The sequence below is a fragment of the Plecotus auritus genome (assembly GCF_963455305.1).
Source record: "Plecotus auritus genome assembly, chromosome: 6".
Lineage (NCBI taxonomy): Eukaryota > Metazoa > Chordata > Mammalia > Chiroptera > Vespertilionidae > Plecotus > Plecotus auritus.
The window spans coordinates 52,762,954-52,786,891 of NC_137773.1; the positions used below are offsets into that span (position 1 = coordinate 52,762,954).

The 23,938-nt window shown below is 42.7% G+C and overlaps 1 protein-coding gene across 2 annotated transcripts in view; it reads right to left on the reverse strand.

Moving 5' to 3' along the window:
- Positions 1-23,938, reverse strand: part of RNF150 (ring finger protein 150) — a 179,142-nt gene that overhangs the window by 34,928 nt on the left and 120,276 nt on the right. For both annotated transcript variants that reach the window (XM_080672482.1, XM_080672483.1), the window contains exons 5-6: positions 22,294-22,390; positions 14,956-15,166 (exon numbers count right to left, since the gene is read on the reverse strand). In XM_080672482.1, coding sequence (XP_080528608.1) covers positions 14,956-15,166; positions 22,294-22,390 — 308 coding nt within the window. The remainder of the gene's footprint in view (positions 1-14,955; positions 15,167-22,293; positions 22,391-23,938) is intronic.

A 23,938-nucleotide genomic window follows, 5' to 3' on the forward strand; every position in this document is an offset into this window, starting at 1 on the left:
GCCATGAGCCCTAAGGAACTATAAAATGTAACCTTGTTGCCTTATCTTTTTTTTCTCAGCAGTTAATTTTATGACACCAAAGGCCTCTTTCCTGAGTAAAATTATATATCTGAAAAAACCAATTGCAATTCTTTCCAAATGCATCTTCTGCTCTACTGGATCAAGGACTTAACTCTAGTATCTCAGCTGGTTGAAGTATTTCTCTGGAGACTCACCTCCTTTTACCAGTAGGCGATGCTGGTGTCAATGCTTATGCTCAAACTGTCAGTGAGTGCCTGAACCAAAGCTCAGGTCCACACTGTTTCATGTGCAAAGGAGCAATTATTATAACAGTGCAGAGGCAGTGCCCTTCTGCCCTATACAGCAATGTTGGCTGCCAGGATTCAACCTCCATGAAGATCACAAACAAGGCAGGACTAAATAAAAATGTACACACACACACACACACACACACACACACACACACACACACACTAGAGGCCCGTTGCACGAAATTCGTGCAAGAGTAGGCCTTCCTTCCCCGGCTGCCGGCACTGGCTTCCCTCGGGCCACCAGCAGGCACCCAGGACCCGGGCTTCCCTTGCAGCCCCGGCTTCATCTGGAAGGTCGTCCAGAAGGACGTCCAGTCTAATTAGCATAGTATGCTTCATATATATATATATATATATATATATATATATATATATATATACACACACACACACACACACACACACACACACACACACACACATACACATATACATACACACACACACACATATTGATTTCAGAGAGGAAGGGAGAGGGAGATAGAAACATCAATGATGAGATAGAACCATTGATTGGCTGCCTCCTGCACGCCTCCTACTGGGGACTGAGCTCACAACACAGGAATGTGCCCTTGACCTGAACTGAACCCAGGACTCTTCAGTCCGCAGGCCGATGCTTTATCCACTGACCCAAACCAGCTAGGGCTATACTTGTATTTTCTATGGCTTTTCTTCTGGGACTGAGATCTTCCCCACAGGGACCAGTGGTCGTCCATATTACATGCATGGATAGATCCCAAAAAGGGTTCAGCTGGGAACTCCCCAAAACTGTGACAACAAGAACTAGGTGAAGTTGGTTGGGTTGAAGAGAATGTTCCAACTCCAATGCCCCTGAATAGAAAGAGCATAGGATAGACACAGACAGAATGTACATGGACCGTAGTGGTAAGACCACACTTAGGATGCGCATGCCGCCCGGGTCTGTCCTCTTTGGGTAGGCTTTCTGGGGCAGTGGCATGCGTTTTCCAAGTCTGGTTTTAGAAAGACCCATGGAGGAAGCTGGATAAGAATGAATGTTCTCGCCCTAACCTGTTTGGCTCAGTGGATAGAACGTCGGCCTGTGGACTGAAAGGTCCCAGGTTCAATTCTGGTCAAGGGCATGTACTTTGGTTGCCGGCACATCCCCAGTAGGAGGTGTGCAGGAGGCAGCTGATCGATGTTTCTAACTCTCTATCCCTCTCCCTTCCTCTCTGTAAAAAATCAATAAAATATATTTAAAAAAAGAATAAATGTTCTCAGCTCACCTCTGAAAATTGAGATTTAGCAATCTGGGTGAGGCCAGAGGTCTACACTACAATTCCAGCCCAGATAGGTGTTCAGGCCACACCTGAGAAGCTCCACTGTGTTGAAACGAACCTGGACTTTGGAGAGTGACCAGAGCTCTCATCCCTGCCTGCCAATTACTCAAGGTGTGACTTTTAATGAGTTTCCTGGACTGTTCTCCACTTCAAATCCCTGTATGTAAAAGAGTGATAATGATTGCAAAAGTGAAATAAAACACAAAAAGCAAGCTCTCTGCAAGATCCTTTGCACAAGGTATATGCTTAATAATGCTTGATTTCCCTCCACCTTTTCCTCTGTAGATAACTAGGTCCGAACGCTTATTATGGGCCAGGCACTTTTCTAAGGAGTTTGTATTTCATTTAAACACCTGAGGTGTTATTACTTCCATTTTACAGATGAGGAAATGGAGGCTCAGAGAGGTTAAGCAATTTGCCCAGGGTTGCACAGGCAGCAGGTGGCAGGGCTGGGCCTTGACTTAGCTCTACTGCCAAGAACTTAAATTATTTTCAGGGGTATTAATTAGAATGAGGATTTTAAGACTTCTCTCTGCTGTCCAATAAAGTCCCAGTGCCCTTGCCATTTGGTCATGTCCTCTGACGCCTCACCAACTGAAGTTGTCCTCCACTGTGGACACAGACATGTACAAGTGTGCTTTGGCCAGAGAGTGTGTGAATCTATTGTAGGGCATAGGTTCTAGGAATACATTGAACCTAAAATGAAGGGCTGCCTTACCTGTAGGGGCACATTTACTCTTTCCAGATATTAGACAGCCTTAAGTCCATTAATGAAATAGAATAATCTATAGGTTTGTTTTGGGAGCTGTCCCCTCTCCAATGAGCCCAGTTGGAACTACAGTTCCATTTATAGGACTAATTGAGTCATGATCAGAAACTTCAAATCTTCCTGCTGAGACATGTTAAATCCTTGACCCCGAGTTGATGATGCTGAGTCATGTGTCTGTGTGCAGGCGTGCATGTAGACCATACAAACGTGCAGATGTGTGTATAAAAGTACTGCCTGAGGCACGCACACATGCTTCACTTGGTTTGCAGACAGGAGTGTATATACATGCTTGTGTATGTAACTAGGTGCATGTGTGTTCTTGACACACATATGTGCACATACATGCATGCTTCAACATAAGCATTTATGTGTGTTTGTGTGTGCCCACACACACAAGTGTTTATCCCATTGCACAAATTTTCCCTAACTTCGTAACAGGGAAGACATGCCTTCTAACCCATTGTGTTTCTGCTCAAATGTTGTTTTCCAATTTTCTAATTAACTCCATATTTAAGTAACAGTTGCAGTGTTATTATAATGTGTTTTTTTTTCTTAAAAAATTATTTCTACTGTTCTTGTTGCATAGCGGGAGTTTAAGTGCTGCCAATCCTTTCTAGTACTGACAGCTCTGATTAAGGCGTGAGTTTTTTATATAAATGAATGATTTGTTTGACAAAAGAATTTTGATGAGGCTTAAGTCTATAAATCTACTGATTGTTCCTCCCTGCTGTGAACATTAGTTACCAATGAGCTAATTAACTGTGTATGCTGTTGCTTAATAAGCACACATACAGTGTGCTACATGATTTTACTTATAGGTCTTATTTTAATGAGACCTAGTAGGACAATTCACAACAGTGATTGTCTCTTAGACATCATTGCATATGAAAGCAGTACTGTTGCCCTGAAACTGTCCCTCAATTTCGGGTTGCAAAGCTGTGGTAAATGGCAGAGGACACCTTGTCTCCAGGGTGCTGTCTGACTCAGGTGCAGCCAATTGTTATAATAAGAGAACAAGGTCCATTATGCTGCTGCTTCCAACCTTTTCAAGCTGGTGGTATGTGTGCACATGTGTACATGCATGTGTAGGGAGCTGGCTTGCTTCTCACCGGTGTCCTGGTGTGTGCTCCCCAGGAAGTCTCCAGAATGAGGAGGAGGGACAGTCTACCTCTCATCCTGGCAGTCTCAGACTTATCCAGACCAAGTTCAGTGTGACCTAACTGATTATCACCACAGCTGTGTCCTGCATGGAGCTGGGAGGGGAGTTGGGCTGAATCACTTAACCACAATCTATTTTATTTTCTCCAGAAATTTTCCTGCAATTTTTTTTTTTTTTTTTTTTTTTTTTTTTTTTTTTTTTTGCTAAAGAGGGGAAGGAAGTGCAGTGAAGACCACTCTATAAGAAGCTGTTGAATTAGATACCTCACATTTTAAAATGTTTCCTTGTTGATTTTCTATGTGGGGGTATTGGACTCCATTGCTGCAAGCTTGAAGGTTTATATCAATGAGTACTTCCAAAATTTTTGCTCCAAACTGTCCCCTAAGGCTACACTTATGAACACAAAAAGAACATCAAGACTTAGACAATCTGAAATTATTAGTTTCTCAACAGGTCATTTGTCTGAGGTCTGCATGCTCAAAACACTAAGATTATAAGTAGGGTGGCTGCCTTTGGAATACAACCAATAGAGAGCCATGTGGAGGAAGACATAATTATGACTTTCTAGGAATTCACACTAATGGGCTGTTGACTGATGGGCTGCCTCATGATGATGCTCATAGGTTTCTCTGTAAATGGTGTTGTAAGGATGTCATCATTTTATATGAGATCATGGTAATAAAAGACTACAGCTCAAATGATCAATCAGTGAAAAAGATAAATAATGACAAGTGGGCATGCAGTTCTGGCTCAGGACATAAAGAATTGTGATAATCGAAGTTAAGCAAGGTGATGACATTTTTCATCCCCACAGACAAATGATTGAGGATACAACCTAGAGCTCCCAGGCTTTGGAATCCATGTGAGAAAGGTGCTGTGGAGATACTTTTATTTTTATTTTTTAAAATATATTTTATTGATTTTTTACAGAGAGGAAGGGAGAGGGAGAGGGATAGAGAGTTAGAAACATTGATCAGCTGCCTCCTGCAAACCTCCTACTGGGGATGTGCCTGCAACCAAGGTACATGCTTTTGACCGGAATCGAACCTGGGACCTTTCAGTCCGCAGGCCGACGCTCTATCCACTGAGCCAAACCGGTTAGGGCAAGATACTTTTATATAAAGACATTTCGGTCGCACTGATGGGTACTTGGGATGTGTCTGTTCACAAGGGGGAGAGATGTGCACAGTGGGACCAGGGGTACATTTATGATTTATTGAGTGCCAGACACTGAGCCAGCAGCTGTATCAACATTGATACATTTCAACTGTGAGGTGGGTTTTATTTGGAGAATTTTAAAAATGAGGAGATTGAGGCCCAGGGAGGTTAAGTGAATTGGCTACTGATTCAGTGGCCAGCCAGGATTTGAGCCCAGATCCATTCAATGTCCAAGTCATCTGGCTTTCCCAAGGCCATATTATCTCTTCGTAGGGTCATTTTAATTCAATATGGGTTAATGTTACGAATAGCACCAATGGTATAAAACAAAAATGAAGAGCTTCACTTAAGCTGCACTGGTTTCTGGGCACTTGGTTTTATGATATTTCCAGAGCATTTGCAGAAATTGATGCACAGTCAGGAGTGAGAGCCTTTCTCCACCACATTTTGCTTTGTTGCTATTTCTGCCACTTCATCTTTCTCCACAGCTTTTAATTCCCTGTTTCTACTGTGTAGTCCAATATCAGTGGTGTTAAATAATAAATCATCAATCCATTCCTACAAGGCATTAGTCTCCCACCTTCCTCATGATGGGGGAACAGTTTAGCATCTGTGCTCCTGTCACATGGGGGTAGGGGGGAGTCACAGTGTCATCCCATAGGAACTGGCTCTAGGGAAGCTGGTCTGCTGGGGCCTTGGAAGAATTTATATATATGTATATATGTATAGATATTTTATTTTCATTAGCACACAAAATGAAAACATATATTGCAATATAGTATTTTCCATTTCTAATTATTGCTATTGTTAGTTTCCTTTAAAATTCAACATATTTATTCATTAATTCATTCATTCAGCTGTTTATTGAGTCTAACTGGATGCCATAAACTAGTACAGTTTATGGCGTCCAGTTAGAGCATGAAGGTGAAAAAAACAGAGTCCAAATTCTATGAAGACCTCTACGTTTTGTGGGGTGACACATGATTTCTCAAGGAATAGTAACAGAGCTAGCTATCTGAAAGGAGATAATTGTAGGAGGAGTATCAGATCCTACTTGCAGTAGCAGAGAAGACGTCTCAGAGAACACAGCAGAAGGGTATGTACAGCTTGGTGGGTGGAGGGAAATGTGTCAGGGATAGTGTATCTGGAACCAGTGGCTTAGAAATGCTTCTGTGTGATGTGCCAGGTGGAAGTGGGGGAAAGACAGAGAGAGATGCAGAGGCCAAATGCTTACTGATTTGTTTCCATTAGCCAACTTGAGATAGGTGATAAAAATGTTTTGAGAAAAACAGTGAACTAAGATCAGATTTCTACAGATGATTATTGAGGAAGCAGGATCAAGACAGACTGGGAATGGCAAGACTAGAAACAGGGGAGTGAAATGGCAGTCATGGCAAAAATCCAGATAAGAGATGATAAGGTCTTGAAGGGTGGCAGTGACAGAGGGAAATGGCACATGAAGAGAAGCTTAAAGAAACATGAACATGGCGTGGTGATTGTTTTACTATGCAGAGCAATAGAGTAGAAAAAATGTAGGGTAACTGCATGTTATTGGCTTGAGCACGAGGAAGTAATTTCACTGTAAAGACTGAAGTCACTAACTTATAAAATAAATCTATACACCACTGCATTGCAAATATAACATAAATGTAGCATGCAATAAGGGAACACTTAAAAGTTTGGTACCATACACAGTTTCTGAAGCCAAGTATGTCATACATAGCCATAATTTTTACTATGAGACAAAGCACATATTGAGGGTGGGGTGTGAGATGCTAATACAAAAATGTGTGTTGAATTAGTGGATTAATTCTTCAATGGCAAGTCAACTGACTCTTTCTGTTTTTCCTTATTTTTAAATTTATTTTTTAAATCAGATTAATTATAAAAATTTATTTCACACCACAAGCATAATTTAACAAGGCAAATAGTATTTTATCTTTGAATTTTCGCTCTTCTATATGCTTTAATTGCCAAGACCTCTTCCTCATTCTCTGAAAATTCCTATCATATGTTTCTTTCCCATGGATGCACTATTACCTCATATCTCTAAGGATACAAATGATGGTTTATAGAATTCTGTGCTCTGAATTATTTTGGTTTCCTTGAAATTTATTTTTATTCATTATGTTCTCTCTTTTAGATTTAGTGTGGTGTTTTTTTTCCAACTCTCTAGCCATCATTGCTTTCCATTCCTATTTACAAATGAGGCACTGTGATTAAGTGGACCTGGGTGGGGAAGGGACCTCAATATGGGCCTAAGGCAACTAACAGAAGGCTCAGGATGGGGAGGGAACCTGGGGGGCCTAAATGCTCTACACAAAGTCTTTCAAACCGCCTTCTGTTGAGCAACACTCATTATTGCAGCCTTCCTGGGGACTTGATGCTCTGAGGGTAAAACCACCTGCTTCTTATTGGTTTCTCCTTTAGGAGGCACTTAGATTTCAGCTTTCCCTATTTCACGAAGAGAATTTCCACTCACTTGTCATCCAAAATGTGCTGACATATTGTCTATTATAATCTTTTCTCTTTTTTAGTGTCCTTGCAGGTTTATACCTTTTACAAGGTTGGCAGGACTTGGTTAGATAGCAGAGATAAGCATGTGGGTTCAATCTGCTTTGTGTTTCCAAAAATCTTCAGTTGAATGGTTCCTTTACCAAGACGACTAATCTTGATGCCCTTGAGTCTTAAATCACCTCATAGGGGCATCTTTTTTAAAAAAATATTTTTATTGATTTCAGAGAGGAAGGGAGAGAGAGAGAGAGAGAAACATCAATGATGAGAGAGAATCATTGATTGGCTGCCTCCTGCACGCCCCCCACTGGGGATCGAGCCCGCAACCCGGACATGTGCCCTTGACTGGAATCGAACCCGGGACATTCCCGTCTGCAGGCCAATGCTCTATCCACTGAGCCAAACCAGCGAGTGCCATAGGGGCATCTTTTAATTCCATTTTTAACTCTGTACTCTTAGTCTGGAATAAGTGAGCTTCTCAGGCATTTCTCTGCAGGGACCATGTTTAACGATGTGGTCCAGTATTGGAGAGACAGTTGAGCCAGGGCAGAAACTCGATGTATCTCCTCTGCTTTGTTTTTTCCTTTGGGGATAAATATTATTGTTTGTTTCTACTGTACAAGAATGCTATTCAAGCATAACACGATACTGTGGGTGAATTATTCTTTGAGATCTTAGGAAGAACAATCAATTGACGAATTAAAGGTATTTTTTCTGCTAGTAAAAGTGACCCAAGTGAAGCAATGAAAGTGCAGACAGGGTAGTCAATTTGCCTAAGAGCCCACAGGTAATTGGAGGCCAAATCAGGACTAAGGGCAAACTTCCTGCCTCTGTCTAGTGGTGTTTCCATGATATCATCTTATCTCAAGTAGCCCCAGTAATGTTCTGGTAGTTATACACCCCCATCCCCTGGGACATTGAATTTCATTTCTGAAATACTTAGACTTACAGAACCCCGAGACTCTGAATTTTCAGAGCCAATTTTCATGTCATCCAAAAGGCATTTTCAGCTGTTTCTGCTTTCTCAATCTCTGAATAATGAGACTCCCCATGATTTGTTTTAGAATTGAAATGGAAAGAGAAATTTTATCTTATTTACATTTCATGCTGCTCAAACACTGAAAAAGTGCTGACCTGCCAACTATGATTCCTGCCATTAGCTGCCACCTCCCTGCTGAGCCCCATGCTCAGTGTGACAGTGTCTGGTAAAATGGAGGTCTGCTCAATAGCCCTTTCCCCAGCTCATCTCGGAACAGCTGCCGAGCCACGACACGTACCAAAGCAAGACAGCCTTGGGAGATGGTGCTATCATTGAGTAACTCAGAACATGAGACAATCTCCCAGAAAGGGATGAACTTAGTCTGCTGGCTGAGTTACTTTGTTTCAGGAAGACACATTTCTTCCGAGAGGATAGCGTGTGTCGTGCCTGAGCTGAGTGTTCCAAGTGGTGATATATCTGTGGTCTAAAGGGATGAACTGTCTCCTAGGCTGTCTGTGAGTCTGCAGATCCTCATTCCTCCCTGTCAGAGGCACCAGACACATAAGACAGGAAAACCCTGGGAGGCTGGCCCCGTGGGCTTTCTTGGACTGACAAGTGTTTTTAATCCAGGAGGAATGTTATCATGGAAAACCCAGTGGCTTGTCGATTGGAAAGTTGCCATCTGGGTCACTTGATGATCAAGGCATGTGCTTATTGCAAAGATCTTTGCTCTTCAGAACAGCTGTTCCTCTGTGGAAGCTGTCATTTGAGCTGGAGGGCCCAGAAAGAAGGAGGTGATGTTGCTTCGGGGACCTGGCACCTTATGAGACATGGGGAGCAGTGTCACAATCTGCAAATGCTTCGTTTTGTGAAGTCATCCGCCATGGCTTAGCTATTTCCTGAAGGGGAGATGACAGTGGGGTCTACAATCTTGAAGGGTTGGCCAATTCTGTTGGCTGACCCAATGGAATATGCTCACAGATCACAGCAGTCATCTTGTCAGGGCTAATGTGAGTTTTATGGGCACCAAGGGAGACCATTCTCATAGCTGGATCCAGCCAGTATATTATCCACAGTCAGGAGTTGCCGCTTTGCCGTTTCCAGCTTTGATGCAAGTCAAAAAAGCCAATGTGGCTACTCACTCTTGTTCTCCCTTGTAAACAGTGGAATGCTTTCTTGAGATGTGTTTATTTCTGGATGCATCAGTATATTTTACAGTCACATAAAACCTGGAAATTGCTGCTTTGCAAATGCAGCAAAGTGTAGCTGCGCATTTGAAGCAGAAATGTGATGTAGGAACATCACCAACCCTCCCCTTTCCTCTCAGTTGTCTGGACTCAGAGGCTCAGAATCGAGTTTCCTGGAAGAGTCCTGGAGACACATGCTTTCTCTTATTTTCACGTTCAGGCTGAGGTCAGAGCAAGCAAGGGGCATTAACAAGTTTTGAACATAGATGTTCTGAAGGCTGTGTGAATTGTTCCTTAAACAATAAACACAGAACTTCAAAAATGCAAGAGTGGATGTCATTTCTGGCCTGATTTTAAGAGAATGTGTCTTTAGCAATGAAGAATCCCCAGAGAGGTTTATACTGAGTCCCTCAAATGAGAGAGAGTGGTTTGTTTCAGAGACTCCACACAGTCTCTGATGAAGTCTTTGGGAGTCTTTTCAAAATCGGCATGGACGGTGTATCCCTGGAGAGCTCCTGGTGACTGCAGTGACAGTTGTTAATGACTTTTTTTTTTTTCTGAAAATGACTTTCCTCTCGGCTTTAGGTTCAGATGTGCTGAGATAATTACTTTTGTCCTCGTGGGTGCATTTTGAAGAGTATGAATCCCCCCCCGCGCCCCCCTCCCCCTCCAAAAAAAGGCTGACCTATCTCCAGGTTCTCTGCAAAGGGACAGTTGTTTAGTAGCTAAGACTGTATCCTCTAGTGAAGATTATTAAGACATTTGGGAACTCACCCTTTTGCACACTCAAGGGATGCTTCCTGCCTCTATTTCTACTGAAGAGATGTGGACAGCAAAGGAGGCAGCCTCTCCAACCTCCCACCTTTGCTCCCTGCCCACTGCCTGATGCACAAGGGATCTGAAGGGAAGCAGGTCTGTGATTCTTGACCCCATCACCCATTTTGAGACAATAAAAAGGAGAGAGAGAGAGAGAGAGAGAGAGAGAGAGAGAGAGAGAGAGAGAGAGAGAGAGGGAGGAAGGTGAGGAATTGGTAAAGAGATTGTGGAGAGAGAATTGTCCTGCTGAATCCACTGCTCTAGCCAGTGTGGGAACCCCAGGGATGCTGAACTCTGTCCCCTATAGGTGGGGCTCAGGGAGAACTGACTCGGCCTTAGAAAAGCTAAACAGGCAGTCATGGACTCAGGTCTCTTTCCTGCCTGGCATCTGGAAGATGAGGTGATGGCTGGGTAGTGTCAGGAGCCAGGGAATGGCGCTGTGCTGGAGAGGGCTATCGGGGCAGGTGATGTGTGAGTGCTCTGGGGCAGGTCACGTGGGACAGCGAGCAGGATTGGGCTCCACTTGGGCCTCTCCCTAAGGACCTCCTGATGGGTCAGGCACTGAAGCATACAGAGGCTGCTAGCAGACTGCTGGATGCCCAGGGACTGCAAGAGGCCTCCTGAGTAAGCAATAGAGACCTTTCTGTCTGGAGTCATGGGAATTGCTACAAGGGAAAGGGTCCCGCAGGAAAAAAAATTCTTTTGTCTGAGTTTAGAATCTAAAGGGTCTCTTAGAACTGTCCATTATCTAAGAGTGAGCAGAAAATTCTTGCTGGAATTTTCACCCAGGGGCTGGGGAATATTACAGCCACTCAACACAGTTGTGGCCATGCAGCAAACAGAGAGGTATCTGAATACATCACAAATGACATTTGCACAACATATTAGATACACTTCACGCCCCCAAGGACCAGAGTTGATAGAAAGTTAGCAAAGGAAGTTTCTCAGAGGAATTCCATACCACATTTCATTTAAACAGGCTGAATTTTAGTGTACTGCTTCCTTCCATAAAACTAGAAGACCAGGTGTTCTTCTGGCCAAACACATTATGCCATGTGCTCCTCAAAGTATTGGGGCAGATTTACGGCATCCTGATTCTGTCGTCCCCAAGTCTCTTTCTGTCCCAGCTCTCCGCACCCTCCACTTTCCACCCATGGGCTGACAGTGGGGTCCTTCTAGTTTGAGGTGAAGGAAGGGCGAATAGTGGCATCAACAACTTCCTTGAGAAACAAAGGGAAGGTTTCCAGCACCCCCTGAGAAGACACAGAGCACACTGAGTGTCTTGGGAAGGGGTTGATAGTCTTCCTCTTCATGTCTTTTTCTAGCTTCTCTCTGGAATCTCCCAACACCCAGGGCTGTTTGTTTAGCTGTGTTTTCCTTTGAGGCTAAGGGACTTTTCCCTTCCTGAAGTAAGTCCAACAACTGCAGCCTGGGCTTGGGGAATCAGAGGGAAAAGTAAGCTTTGGTGCCATCAGACAGGCAACTAGACACTGGTGAGTGACCTCTGGACATTCGTACAAATGGCCATTTGCACTAACCAAGGCGCAGGAGAAACACTGTGATTTGGCACTGCCACGTGAGGTCATACAAGGTGGAATGTCAGAAACATTAAAGATATGCATAAAGAATGTCTTTCAAATGTCAGACTTGTAACAAGTTCGGATTTCCTTTGCTGTGTCAAAGCTTTTCCTGGGAGCTAAAGATGATCCTTTAGTGCCAGATTTTCCCGTCTTCACTCTAAAGGCAATCTGTTAGACCCACGCCCCCTGCCCACCCCCAAGTGCAGAGATAACTTTTACATGCATTTAATCGACCCATGAAGAGTCTTTGCCAGGAAAGGAAGAACAGAGGGAGGGATGAATGAGAATTCAAGTAGAAGCTACACACATTATTGAGCTTTAAGAGGTTTAGAAAAATGGAGGAAAAGAATAAATAAAATGAGAAGGGAGTGAGTGCCTGTGTCCATTTTCTCCCCTAGGGCACCTTTGAGCATCGAGTAGTTAGCACGGGGCTCTGGCCAGAGGCTTCTCTGAATTCCAGCTCCACCTGCCACTATGACCTTGGGCCAGTCATTTCAATCTCTCTGTGCCTCCGTTGCTGTATCAGTAAAATGAGGCTAAAAATAATATTTACCATAAAGTTGTTGTGAGCTAATTTCATAAATGGTTTTAAAGGGTGCCTGTTGCATAGTTGGTGTTATATATTTATTAGCTACTGTTATTTCCTCATTTCTAGTAAATTTCTTGGGTCTGTGGAGATGTGAGGTGGTAAAAGATAATGTGAAGAAAAATCAGGTCCAACCCCAATGGGTAGTGACATGGAGCAATACTGTATCACAACTACATTTATTTTTCCACCCAATTTTTTTTGGATAGCATTATAGAGTTGGTTACAATAATGTTGATGAGAACTTGAATTTTTTCACCCACTTATTCATGCATCTGTAATTGTTCATTTATTGATTGTTTATTTGAGTTAGGGCACAAGGCAATCAATTTACAAACCTGTAGAGAGCAGAGAATTTTCCCCTTAAGGAATCTACAGTCATTTGGTTAATGGTATAAACCATTAACATCTAATCAGAATTATTATATTTGAACTATTCTGTTAAATCCCCATAAATCAAAGCAATCATAAATAAATGGTCTAGGAAAAATATTTCATGAAAAATTAAGTTTCTATACTATAAGATTGATATCTCTAGACACACACACACACACACACACATACACTGGTATATGCCATCAATTTTCAGACTATAGATGTGGTCACATACCTCTCATCACTCTGAGTCTCTACCAATACCTTCCGTTGAAATTACCTGTCATTTTTCCTTCTGTGTCAATAGAGGCTCCTTGTTTCAAGCTTAGATCAAACACTTTCACCTCAGGTCATTCAATCAACATCTACTGAATGCCTGCTATGACCTAAACACTTGGAGTCTATGTTGGGCAAAAACAGTTTACAGATTATAAATTATATGGATACTGATCATAATTTTCAATTTCATTTTTGATGATGTGCCGTAAGTAAAAAAGACTCACCAGATTCTCAGTTAGTACCAAAAAAGGTAAAATATTTTGGATATATTGGGTTAACAATATGATTAAAATGAACTTCACCCATTTTTGTAGTGTGGTTATAGAAAACGTAAAACTGTGTTTGTGGTTTGCATTAACAACATTGGGCAGCACCACTCTACACCTTCAAAACAAAGGGATCAAAACCTATCTTTAAGGACTTTTAATGCTTAATGGCAAGTGTTTCAATTTGTGGTCCTTATGCCTCTCAAAGTCAAGTTAAAACACTATCTACCCAAAATAAACCTTGCATGGGCAGATATTTATCACCAAGTTCCTCTTGAGGTTGCTTTCTCTCCAGGTCCTGTGAGAGTCCTATGATTACAACACTCAACGGTCAGCCCCTATGGTTTTGCCTCAAGTAGATAGATAATAACAGATTATCAGGAAATATGCCAAAATGTTAAGAATGATTATTTCTGGGTAGTGGGGTACTGAGTGATTTTTGAATTTTTAAAATTCTTTTCTTCATCTTGCAATCTTTTAACAATGAAGACCATTATGTTTCATTAGAAAAGTGCATATCTTTGAATTTCAGCATGAATGGTTTATAAATTGTATAAACATTGCAAATGTGTAAAAAAGAGGACACTTAAAAGGAAATATCCTAAAATGCTTTAATCTGCTTTTCTATATTTCCAAACTTTCTATAGTGAATTGGTTATTTCTATCCAGGGACGAAATACACCTTATTTAAAACTTACACTATCCATCCCCCCTTTTATTTTTATTTATTTACTTATTTTTATATATCTTATTGATTTTTTACAGAGAGGAAGGGAGAGGGATAGAGAGTTAGAAATATCGATGAGAGAGAAACATCGATCAGCTGCCTCCTGCACAACCCCTACTGGGGATGTGCCCGCAACCAAGGTACATGCCCTTGACCGGAATCGAACCTGGGACCCTTCAGTCCGCAGGCTGATGCTCTATCCACTGAGCCAAACTAGTCAGGGCCATCCCCCCTTTTAACCTTCAACCTATGTTAATCTGCGGGCTGGCTTTCTCAGAATGCCTGAAGCTATTTCTACTGTATTAAAGTGATGAGTAAATACTTCAGTTTTTTTGCTTCAATCTTCAATATTTTTACAACTAACATCAAATAGAACAGTATTGAGTTAAGCGTTTATGCAGAAGATGGGGAAGAAACCCCACTGGTATATTAATATGCTGCATGCACAGGGGTTTAGGTTGTACTGGGAAAATGTCCTTCTAAATGGTGTCATTTACATCTGAGTCCTGGGTCAGCAGGGGAGAGCACTTTCTTGCATGCAGTCCAGACCAGTACACACACACACACACACACACACACACACACACACACACACGTGCGCACGCACATGCACAGGCGTGGGTGGGGGGGTTGTGCCCTATCTCAGTCCCACTGAGCATACCCAACAAGCTGCATTTCTCACCTGCCCTCCATTCTTGAGGCCAGACCCGCCACCCTACCTGCTGCAGGTAGCACGGGGTGTGTGCAGAGCTGGTATCAGTGTGTGGGTGGCAGGACAGAACCAGGTGTGCTGTCTGCCCTGCTGATTCTGGAAAGAGCTGGGCTTCTAAAGGCCTATCAGGTATAATTGTTTAACCTGGCAATTTTTTTGGTCCTGAGGGAATGTTTTTTTCCCAACTCCTACAAGGCAATAGCCCTTTTGAATACGGCACTATTGAGCACAGAACTTACTGTTAGTAGAAAAGATAACTTCTCCCTCCTGCGGGGTGGGGTCTGTATCCTGGACCACCTGCAAGGCTCCCACAGTCCGGACAGCAGGGTCCAAAGTGACTGAACTTTCATTTACGGTCGTGTCGCTTGCACCTGTGATCTGGTTGGTCGGTGGGCCGCCCAGAGATCCCTCGTAGTCGGTGGGCAAGTCGTCCATGCAGTCGGCATTGGGCTGACAGGAGCAGAAAAGTGTTCTCAGTGTGTGTCACCAAGTTAGAAGCAAAATGTCTGCAGCCTAGATATTTCATCCTAATGGAAAACCAAGTTCTTTACTGCTTTCTTCCTGAACCATTTTATTTTAAAAATTTCCACATAAAGTTTGTAATGAACAAAAAAACATTTTCTGCCCTAACCAGTTTGGCTCAATGGATAGAGCGTCGGCCTGCGGACTGAAGGGTCCCAGGTTCGATTCCGGTCAAGGGCATGTACCTGGGTTGTGGGCACATCCCCAGTAGGGGGCGTGCAGGAGGCAGCTGATCGATGTCTCTCTCATCGATGTTTCTAACTTTCTATCCCTCTATCTTCCTCTCTGTAAAAAATCAATAAAATATATTAAAAAAAAAAAACAAAACAAAAAAAACCAAAACATTTTCCAAAATTTCCTTCCCAAAGGTTCCATTTTGATCTACATACAAGGTTTTAATCCCAGGAGTAGCAACATAATTACATTAAGACCCATGCATTATTTACAAATACTGATGACATGAGAGGGGGATAGAATTGTGAATTATTCAACACACACACACACACACACACACACACACACACACCAAGGTGAGGCTATTTTTTTGTTGTTACACATAAGCCAAAAACCTGCTATTGAAAAAAGCCCTATTTATTTAACATGCAATTGAGCTAAATGAAAATCTTAGAATCATGACACTAGGGTAAGACCATGGAGCGCAATTACCCATCATTGCAGGACTCTTCCCCACAGTATCCAACTGCACAACATAGAAGCGGGAGCTCTTTGCTTTGCCTACGTTGCTCACCTTTGCTAGATTATTCCATTATTGGGAAACGTGGCAAGTTTTACTTGTTTGTTTTAGTTCTGCTGTTTAAAGTGATATTGACTATATTTATATCTCTTCCACAAGCAGCTTTTAAAATGACTTTCTATTGTTATACATTCACCCAAACTCATAAGAAAGGTGGTGTTGGAGAGAGATGGGCTTGAGAAATACTAAGAATAGCTATTAATTATTATTACTTTTGCTCTGTTCTGAACATCAACATTGTCTTGAGTGATGATAATTAAGTGGTTTTGCACTCCCAATGGATAAAGAACAAGGTGTGAAGGTAGGAATTCTGAGTTGACAATGATTATGTTGTGTTAAAAGTTCATTAAAAGAGAAAATCTACAGCTCATGGACTCATTGGGAGCAGAAAGCAAAAAACTCAAAGTGCTGTACTCTTGTCTTAGTTTCCTGCTATTAAGCCAGTCTATTGACCACCAGCCTGTGTTTCCAACAGCTAGAAATCTCCATCACCCCACAAAACCCTCAAATTCAGCTCATTCCTCTTTTTTCTGTATTCTCTCTCTCTTCTTTTTTGCTTCTTTGTCTCTATTGGAAGTGAATCAATTCATTGAAACTAAAGTTGTTGAAAGTCAATTCACTGAATGACTGAACCGCCAAACTCACTGATTGAGACATTGATCATGAGCAATTATGCTACATTTCTCATCCCATTACTGGTCTCCTAATCTCTCTATAGTTTCCTCCCCGTACATCCTATTCTCCACTTTCTCACCAGAGCACTCATTTTTGAAAACACAGGTATGATTCTTCTTTTCTCCTAAAGAATGAATTACAATCTTAGTGTGGCAAAACAGGCACCTATAGCCTCTCCCAGTCTACTCTTGTGGCCTCATCCCCAGCCTTTAGAAACACACCGAACACCATCTATTCCCTATCTCAGAGCTTGAGCTCATGCTGTTCCTCTGCTCAAGGTGACATTTGCCCCAATCATCTGGTTCCCCTTTCCCATCCCAAGATCTCAAACTAACCCTCCTGAGGAACTCCTAATCACCCCTCAATTTGAAGTCCAAATGTCACCTTTTCTAAGTAGTGTTCCTCCCAGGTAGCCATCCTCAGTACTATAACACCTTATTCTTACTTCTCCAATGCTGTTATAGGTTACTGCATTTTCTTACTCTACTAGTCTGCCTTCTTAAAGTTCCAGTTTTATTAAGATACTAGAGGCCCAATGCATGAAAATTCGTGCAAGAGTAGGCCTTCCTCCTCAACCCCCAACGCCCCCGATGCCAAGCACCAGCTTACCTCTGGCACCCAGGACCCGGGCTGCTTCTCTTGGGTCCCAGCTTCATCAGGAATGACATCCGGTCTAATTAGCATATTACCCTTTTATTATTAGAGATAGTTAACATGTAATATTGTATTGTAATATTGTATTAATTTGAGGTGTACACATACTGATTTGGTATACTAGTATGTATATATTGCCGAATGAGCACCACAATCAGTTTCATTAACATCCATCATCTCACTTAGGTACATTTTTTTCTTGTGATGAGAACTTTTAAGAGCTACTGTCTTAACAACTTTCAAATATACAAAACAGTATTGTTAACTATAGTCACCAAGTTGTACATCCTCAGAACTTATTTATCTTATAATTGGATGCTTGTACCTTTTAACCACCTTCACACATTTTGTCCACCCTCCACCTTCTGCCTCTGGTAACCACCTATCTGTTCTCTATTTCTGTGAGTTCAGTTTGTGGATTCCATATGTAAGTGAGACACAAGCTTTTTAAAGTAACTCAACTACATTATACTGCTCTTGAATCACATAGTGCCTGACAATTAGTAAGTGGTCAGAAAATGTCGATTTGAAAATTTTATCTGAGTCTCAGTTTACTGCTCTGAAAATGTGGGAACATTAGAATCTGCCCTACATTAAGAGAGGATTTGAGAAAATACTTTAAAAACTGACAAGTTCTGTTCAAAGGTAAGGTACACTATTGAAGGGCAGCAGAAAATGTCACCCCTAAATATGTTGGCATAAGGATTATTTTGAACTGAAATAATTGAGAAGTACGTAAAGAAATGCTCTCTGTTCTTCTATGTGCATAAAAGCAGGACATAAATTTGTAGATGTGTGCCCCCTCTGTATCAGGAAGATAAGAACATTCTTATCACCAGTGATTGGGAATTGACTCTGAAATGGATCTGCACAAACAAACCTTACTAACATGACCTTATCTTCCCTTAGTTTCCCCAAGGTATTTACCTCCTCACAATCCGCTGTTCTAGAAACCCAACGTTCTTTTCCTTTGTCTTGCTGCTTCTCTAAAATTTTATTACTCTTTTTTGAAGATGTTATATAAGCTCAACTCCTAACCATCTTTAAAAATATATATATATTTTATTGTTTTTTTTACAGAGGGGAAGGGAGAAGGATAGAGAGTTAGAAATATCGATGAGAGAGAAACATCGATCAGCTGTCTCCTGCATGCCCCCTACTGGGGATGTGCCCGCAACCAAGGTACATGCCCTTGACCAGAATCAAACCTGGGACCTTTCAGTCCACAGGCTGACGCTCTATCCACTGAGCCAAACCGGTTAGGGCCTAACCACCTTTTTGAGTTACTCATCACTAAGCATTCCCATGTGTAGGTGTGGTACACGTGTTGATTTTCTCTTGTCAATCTTTTATGAGTTTAATTTACAGGGTCCCAGCTGGAGAACCTAGAAAGGTAGGAGGAAAAATAACTCCCCCCCCTCCCTAATACCATGTAAAGATGCTTCTAAGCAAAACCTATTGTGTGGGGGTATCAGGGAGGAAAAGGTTTCCCAGTGAGGATAGTGTGCGGTTGTTCTTCAGCCATAAGCACCTGAATGCAATCATATATGTGATAAAAACTGACATGTTTTTCAAAATTTTGTGTTTGCTTGTTGATATTGTTCCTTTATTTATTTTCTTTATTTAAAAACGTATTTTATCAATTTTGATGCAGGGCATTTGCCTTTACTTTGTGGACTAGTAAGAACAGTGTTACATCTTTAATAGAGGAAGGAGAGGAAAGTGAAGGACAGAATTAGCTCACTGAGACTGAGTGTTAGCAGGCCTAAATAATTTGGGTTAGATATAATATTGAATACATCAGCCTTACTAACTCTCACATAGATTATATCCACTCTAAATGGTTCATCAAATAGCAGGTTTTGAAAAGAAGCCCAATTTATAATCATCTAAGAGGAATTATCATCATAATGTTAAGTAAAAGATGTCAAATATAATCTGAAAGTGAACAAGGTATAGGTATTCAAATTCAGGTTAGCATGGGGAAACTTTTCAAGTCAACCAACTGCCAAATAGGGATTCGTGAATATACCAGCTACACTGTCCTTGCCATCAAACAGTCATCCTATTCACACCTGGATAACAGTGATGGGAGAAGGTGTTTGCTGGGATATGAAAAGCCCAGTTTATATGGTACATTATCCGCGTATTCACTGAAACCTGTGTTCTCTCATCTTACAGGACACCTAGACCTGACTGAACAGAGAGGGGGCTGAAGCACCGTAATGTAGATAAAGACATGAAAACACTTCTGACAATAAAGGACCCCCCCCACTCCTCTCACCTTTCAGTTCAGTATTCTGTTTCTCCTGGTAAAATATAATTAAAAAATATGCCCATCATAATGGGAATTTCATGAGCCCTGAGCTGTGCTTTTATTCTTTAGTTCATTTTAGAGAAATCCACTTACAAAATGAAAATGTTTCCAGCTCTTAGCTTTCAACTTATATTTATTTGCCTTAAAGCACAGGCAGCCACCAGGATACTCAGTTAAAAACAACAGACACAAAAACAAACCAAAAAAATCCTGCCACCTGCATTTGGACTAGCTTGTCAGTCAGGATTACAACCAAATCATTGGTGAGTGGACATTGATCAAAGAGGGATCAGGGTGAATTTCGTAAATTATGATTCTGTGACTGGCAGCCTTCAGACTCCGAAGGCCTATATGTCACAGACATTTATTGAGCAATTAGCATATGTAAGGGGTACAGAGATGGAGGACCAACAGGCACCAATTACCAGAGAGTGACAAGCTCTTTTTAATTTTCCTTGATTGAGAAGAAATGGAGTATAGAAGTTTAGGAAGATGGTAAAACAATTCCATAAGCTGTATAAAAAGGGTTTTCAGTTAGCTATAGGAAGTGTTTTCTAGCTAAGAAGGCTGTGAGCTTGGCCAATGACATGGAAAGTTCTAAGAATGGAGTAAAAATTTTGTCTCTTTGGCATATTTTAGACATGGTGCTACTCAGTGATGGAGGATAGAATGGAAACAACAACCAAAATCTTTCCCAGATCCAGACTTCAGTATCACCCACCAGGACAAAAACAGAGGAGTCTCAGGAAGGCATGAGGGGGGAGTCATATGCCTCGGTGCTGCTGAGAAGTAGTGTAATCTACGTGCCTTTCTCATGGAGGATGCTCTGTTCTCTGGGGTGAGCTCGGATGGGTGTCACGTTCCTGTTCACCTGGCCTTTAACAATCCTTGGCAAAACCCAAAAGATGCTACCAATGTTTATTTTTCCAGAAGCCAAGCATGCTAAGTAAAATCCTATCCAGATAGGTATAAACCCTGGCCAGAAGGCCCACCTGCTAAAAGTCACAATGCTACATGTTTTGTAAATAAGCCAAATGGCCACCCAATATTTCTATTTTAAAAACAATGAATAGCTGTATTCTCAATTCATTTACAAGTAGCTTCTGGAGAAGTTGTACCTCCCCAGGAAAAGTCTGGAGTCAAATGTTATTTAGTAAATATTTGGCTTCATTGTTCTGAAGAAGGAGTATTGGAATCTACACTTAGGAGTTTTGAAAGTATCCTGTGCAATAGGAGCTAGGTCAAGTGATGTGACGATCTCTAATTGTGAGTACGTATTCTAAAGATGTCAGAGACCAAAGACACATGTACACACGTGCAAGCACACATACACATACATCCCCCCTCCCTTGTAAGAACCAGGAGTGTGAAAAGTGCAAGCATTGAGATGAATTTCTAAGTCACCAGTACCTGGTAGAAATGTTGGGTTTTAACTAATGTTTCATGTTCACAGTAATTGATTTTCACCTTGACTACATCATGCATTTACAACTCTGGTCTGAGAATTTAATGCATTGCCTTTCAAAATCTAATTCAAAGATACAGTCACACCAGCTGATTTGTTTGTGGTGCATCAACCGTGAAAATCGGCACTCAGCTGGCACAGAGGCAGCTGGTACAAGGGAGAAACTTCAGCCAATGCACAGCCTCCTAATGCTCAAGGTGTGCCCTCTCCAGCAGAGTCCCTCTGATAGTCCTAGAATAATGAGCCCTTCCGCATTAAAGAAAACCTTTGATATCTGACCTGGTCCTTCCTCCTCCAGTGACATCTTGGGACCATTAACATTCTCTTTATTCTCTACCATTAGTGTAGTGAGGAGTGACAACAGGGAGGTTGCAGTACAGTGCAGGGGAGGGGGAGGCCAGTTTCTGCATCCTGCTTAATTAGCTCCTTTTAGCTAGTGCCTGTGTTTTTCTGACATCACTCTGTGCAGCCCTCGGATTGGGTGGCCTGGCTGGCTTCCTGCCCTCACATAGCAGCTGCTGTCTCACCAGCCACAAGTCTGTGGGCTTCACTTGCCATGGGCCTGGGAAAGGCTTTCGCTGGAGTGTCAAACCAGCTAGCCGGTAAGATTCTCTTTGCACTGGCAGAGAGATTCGATTTTATAAAACCTATAACGGAGGCACCAGCTGGAGGGTCACACTAGAATGAAGGGGTTCTGGCTCTGGTGTCCTGCTTGCTCAAGGTCTCCACAGATCTGAGTTCAGCAGCGGCTCTGGGCCAGGTTCCCAGCAGCTGCTCTCCCCGCCCAGTGTTGGAAAGAGCCCGTTTCCCCTGAAAGCTAGGGGACTGGGGCACGATCAGAAAACGTGGCCTGAGGCCTCTGTGATGACAGCGCAGGGGCCATGACACAAGAGGAAATCAATGCACAACTGGCCCATGGGGCCTCTGCTGGTGTCCCGCCTGCATCTACTCACTGCAGCCTGGAGGAGAAGCTGCGCAAGCAGCACCTGGGCTCTCAGACACATGCAATGGACGTGGGGAGAAGGTCAAGTGTTTTCAGACATGGGCATTCCCTTAGGGCCTCATCGGATGATGCCCAGGCTACGGGGTTGAGGGGACAGAGGGAAAGCCAGGTGTGATGTGTTGTCCCTTGCTCCGGGGGTAATGCAGAAAGACAGACATGACGAGGCTGTAGGCTGTGCTGTGCTTACCGGGATCCCTAGGGCTTTAAGAATGTTCATCTTGCACATGGGGCAGGTGCGATGGTCTAGGAGCCAGGGGTCAACACAGGACTTGTGGAAAAGATGCCTGCAATGAGAACCATACAGCTTAGAGCGGCGGCAACTGCAGAGACTCCCTAGTCCACTAGGGCCCAGTCGCTTGTTCAAAGTCACTCAGCTGCTCAGTGGCAGAGCCAAGACTCGAACATCCATCTTCTAACACCTGGACCAATGTGCGTCCTGTCATCCCCTACGGCGGTGCAGTCAAACTCTGTCTGGATCCCAGGAGGGTCCTACAGGACTCCAAGTTTCAGAAAGTGTAGAGACAGAGAGAAGTTTCTCTTTCTCAATAGGAAACATGTTTACTGGAAAGAACACAAGAGGAAAAACTCGAACAGACCTGTCAGGGTAACTTGATAGATACTACATTTACAGAATTCCAGACTTACTTTTCCCATAGTCGGAAGACAACTGCAAAATAAAGGCTCCTTTCCATTAATATTTGGAGGTCTGACATAAAGGGCAGAGGAGATCCTGGAAGCAATTAACAACACAAATGACCTTGTTAGTTGTTAAGGCTGCTGGTTGTCAAGTCAGAAGCCAGTGAGAGGGGTTGTAACCTTTCCTGTTTGGACAGCTGACTCATGTGCTCAACTCCACTCCATTCGCTGGTTCCAGGCCCTCTGAGCTTTCATCTGGGGGCGTGCTAAGGGGGCATTTGGAAGAAGCGGGAGGGCGCCTAACTGAACTGCCTCTCCACTTGGCTCTTGGGAGTCACTCTGTCAGACACTATTGGCGTCAGAAGCTTGTTTTCTCACTCAAAAGACTCCAGACCACGGGCAGAAGCAGTCAGAAGTGCCTACCTGGGGCAAGAAGAGAAACTGTCTGTCTTAAGGGTGAGGGCTTCCCTAGGACATGGCATCCATGCCTGACCTTCTCTCCTCAGTGGTGCCCTAAACCTGGAGTACTCCCACTCTCTCTTCTCATTCTTCTCTTCTCTCATTCTAACAGTTCTCACAATGTTCTTTGTGTTAGGCGGCTTTAGGCCAAGTGCTTCAAAAGTCCTCCCTGCCTCAAATGAGAGAATTGTGCAGGAAGGGGCTGCCTTTTAAATTGAACTTGGGAAGTAGCCATGTGCCAAGGATGGGATTAGCTGTATAGAGGATGTGATCAGATTGGTGATTAGAAAAAAGGAGAATGACAACTTGGATGTGTCACTGTGTTTGCAGATGACTGTTTAGAATGCCCCGCAGATTCACTGCTTGGGAGGCATGTATCTCATTCATTCATTCCCTCATCCACGCCTTCGTCCAACAAGTAGTGTCTGCCAAGAATTGTGCTCATCACTGGGAGTCGGCATGCTAGAGATTTGGCCTCTTCCCTTAGGGAGTATAACAGGAGAGGCAGACATTAATAAAGTGATAATATAAAATAAACTGCTTAATGACACTAGTGCTAAGTACCACATTAGAAGACAGGAGTGGGGAGGATTATAACACGGAGAATTTCCCGATGAAGTGCCAAAGCTAAGACTGGACGACTGATAGACATCTACGTGAAGGGGAGGGGAGAGGAAAGAGGGTATTCTAAGCAGAACCACTGGCTGGACAAAAGCCCTGAGCTGGGCACTGGAAAG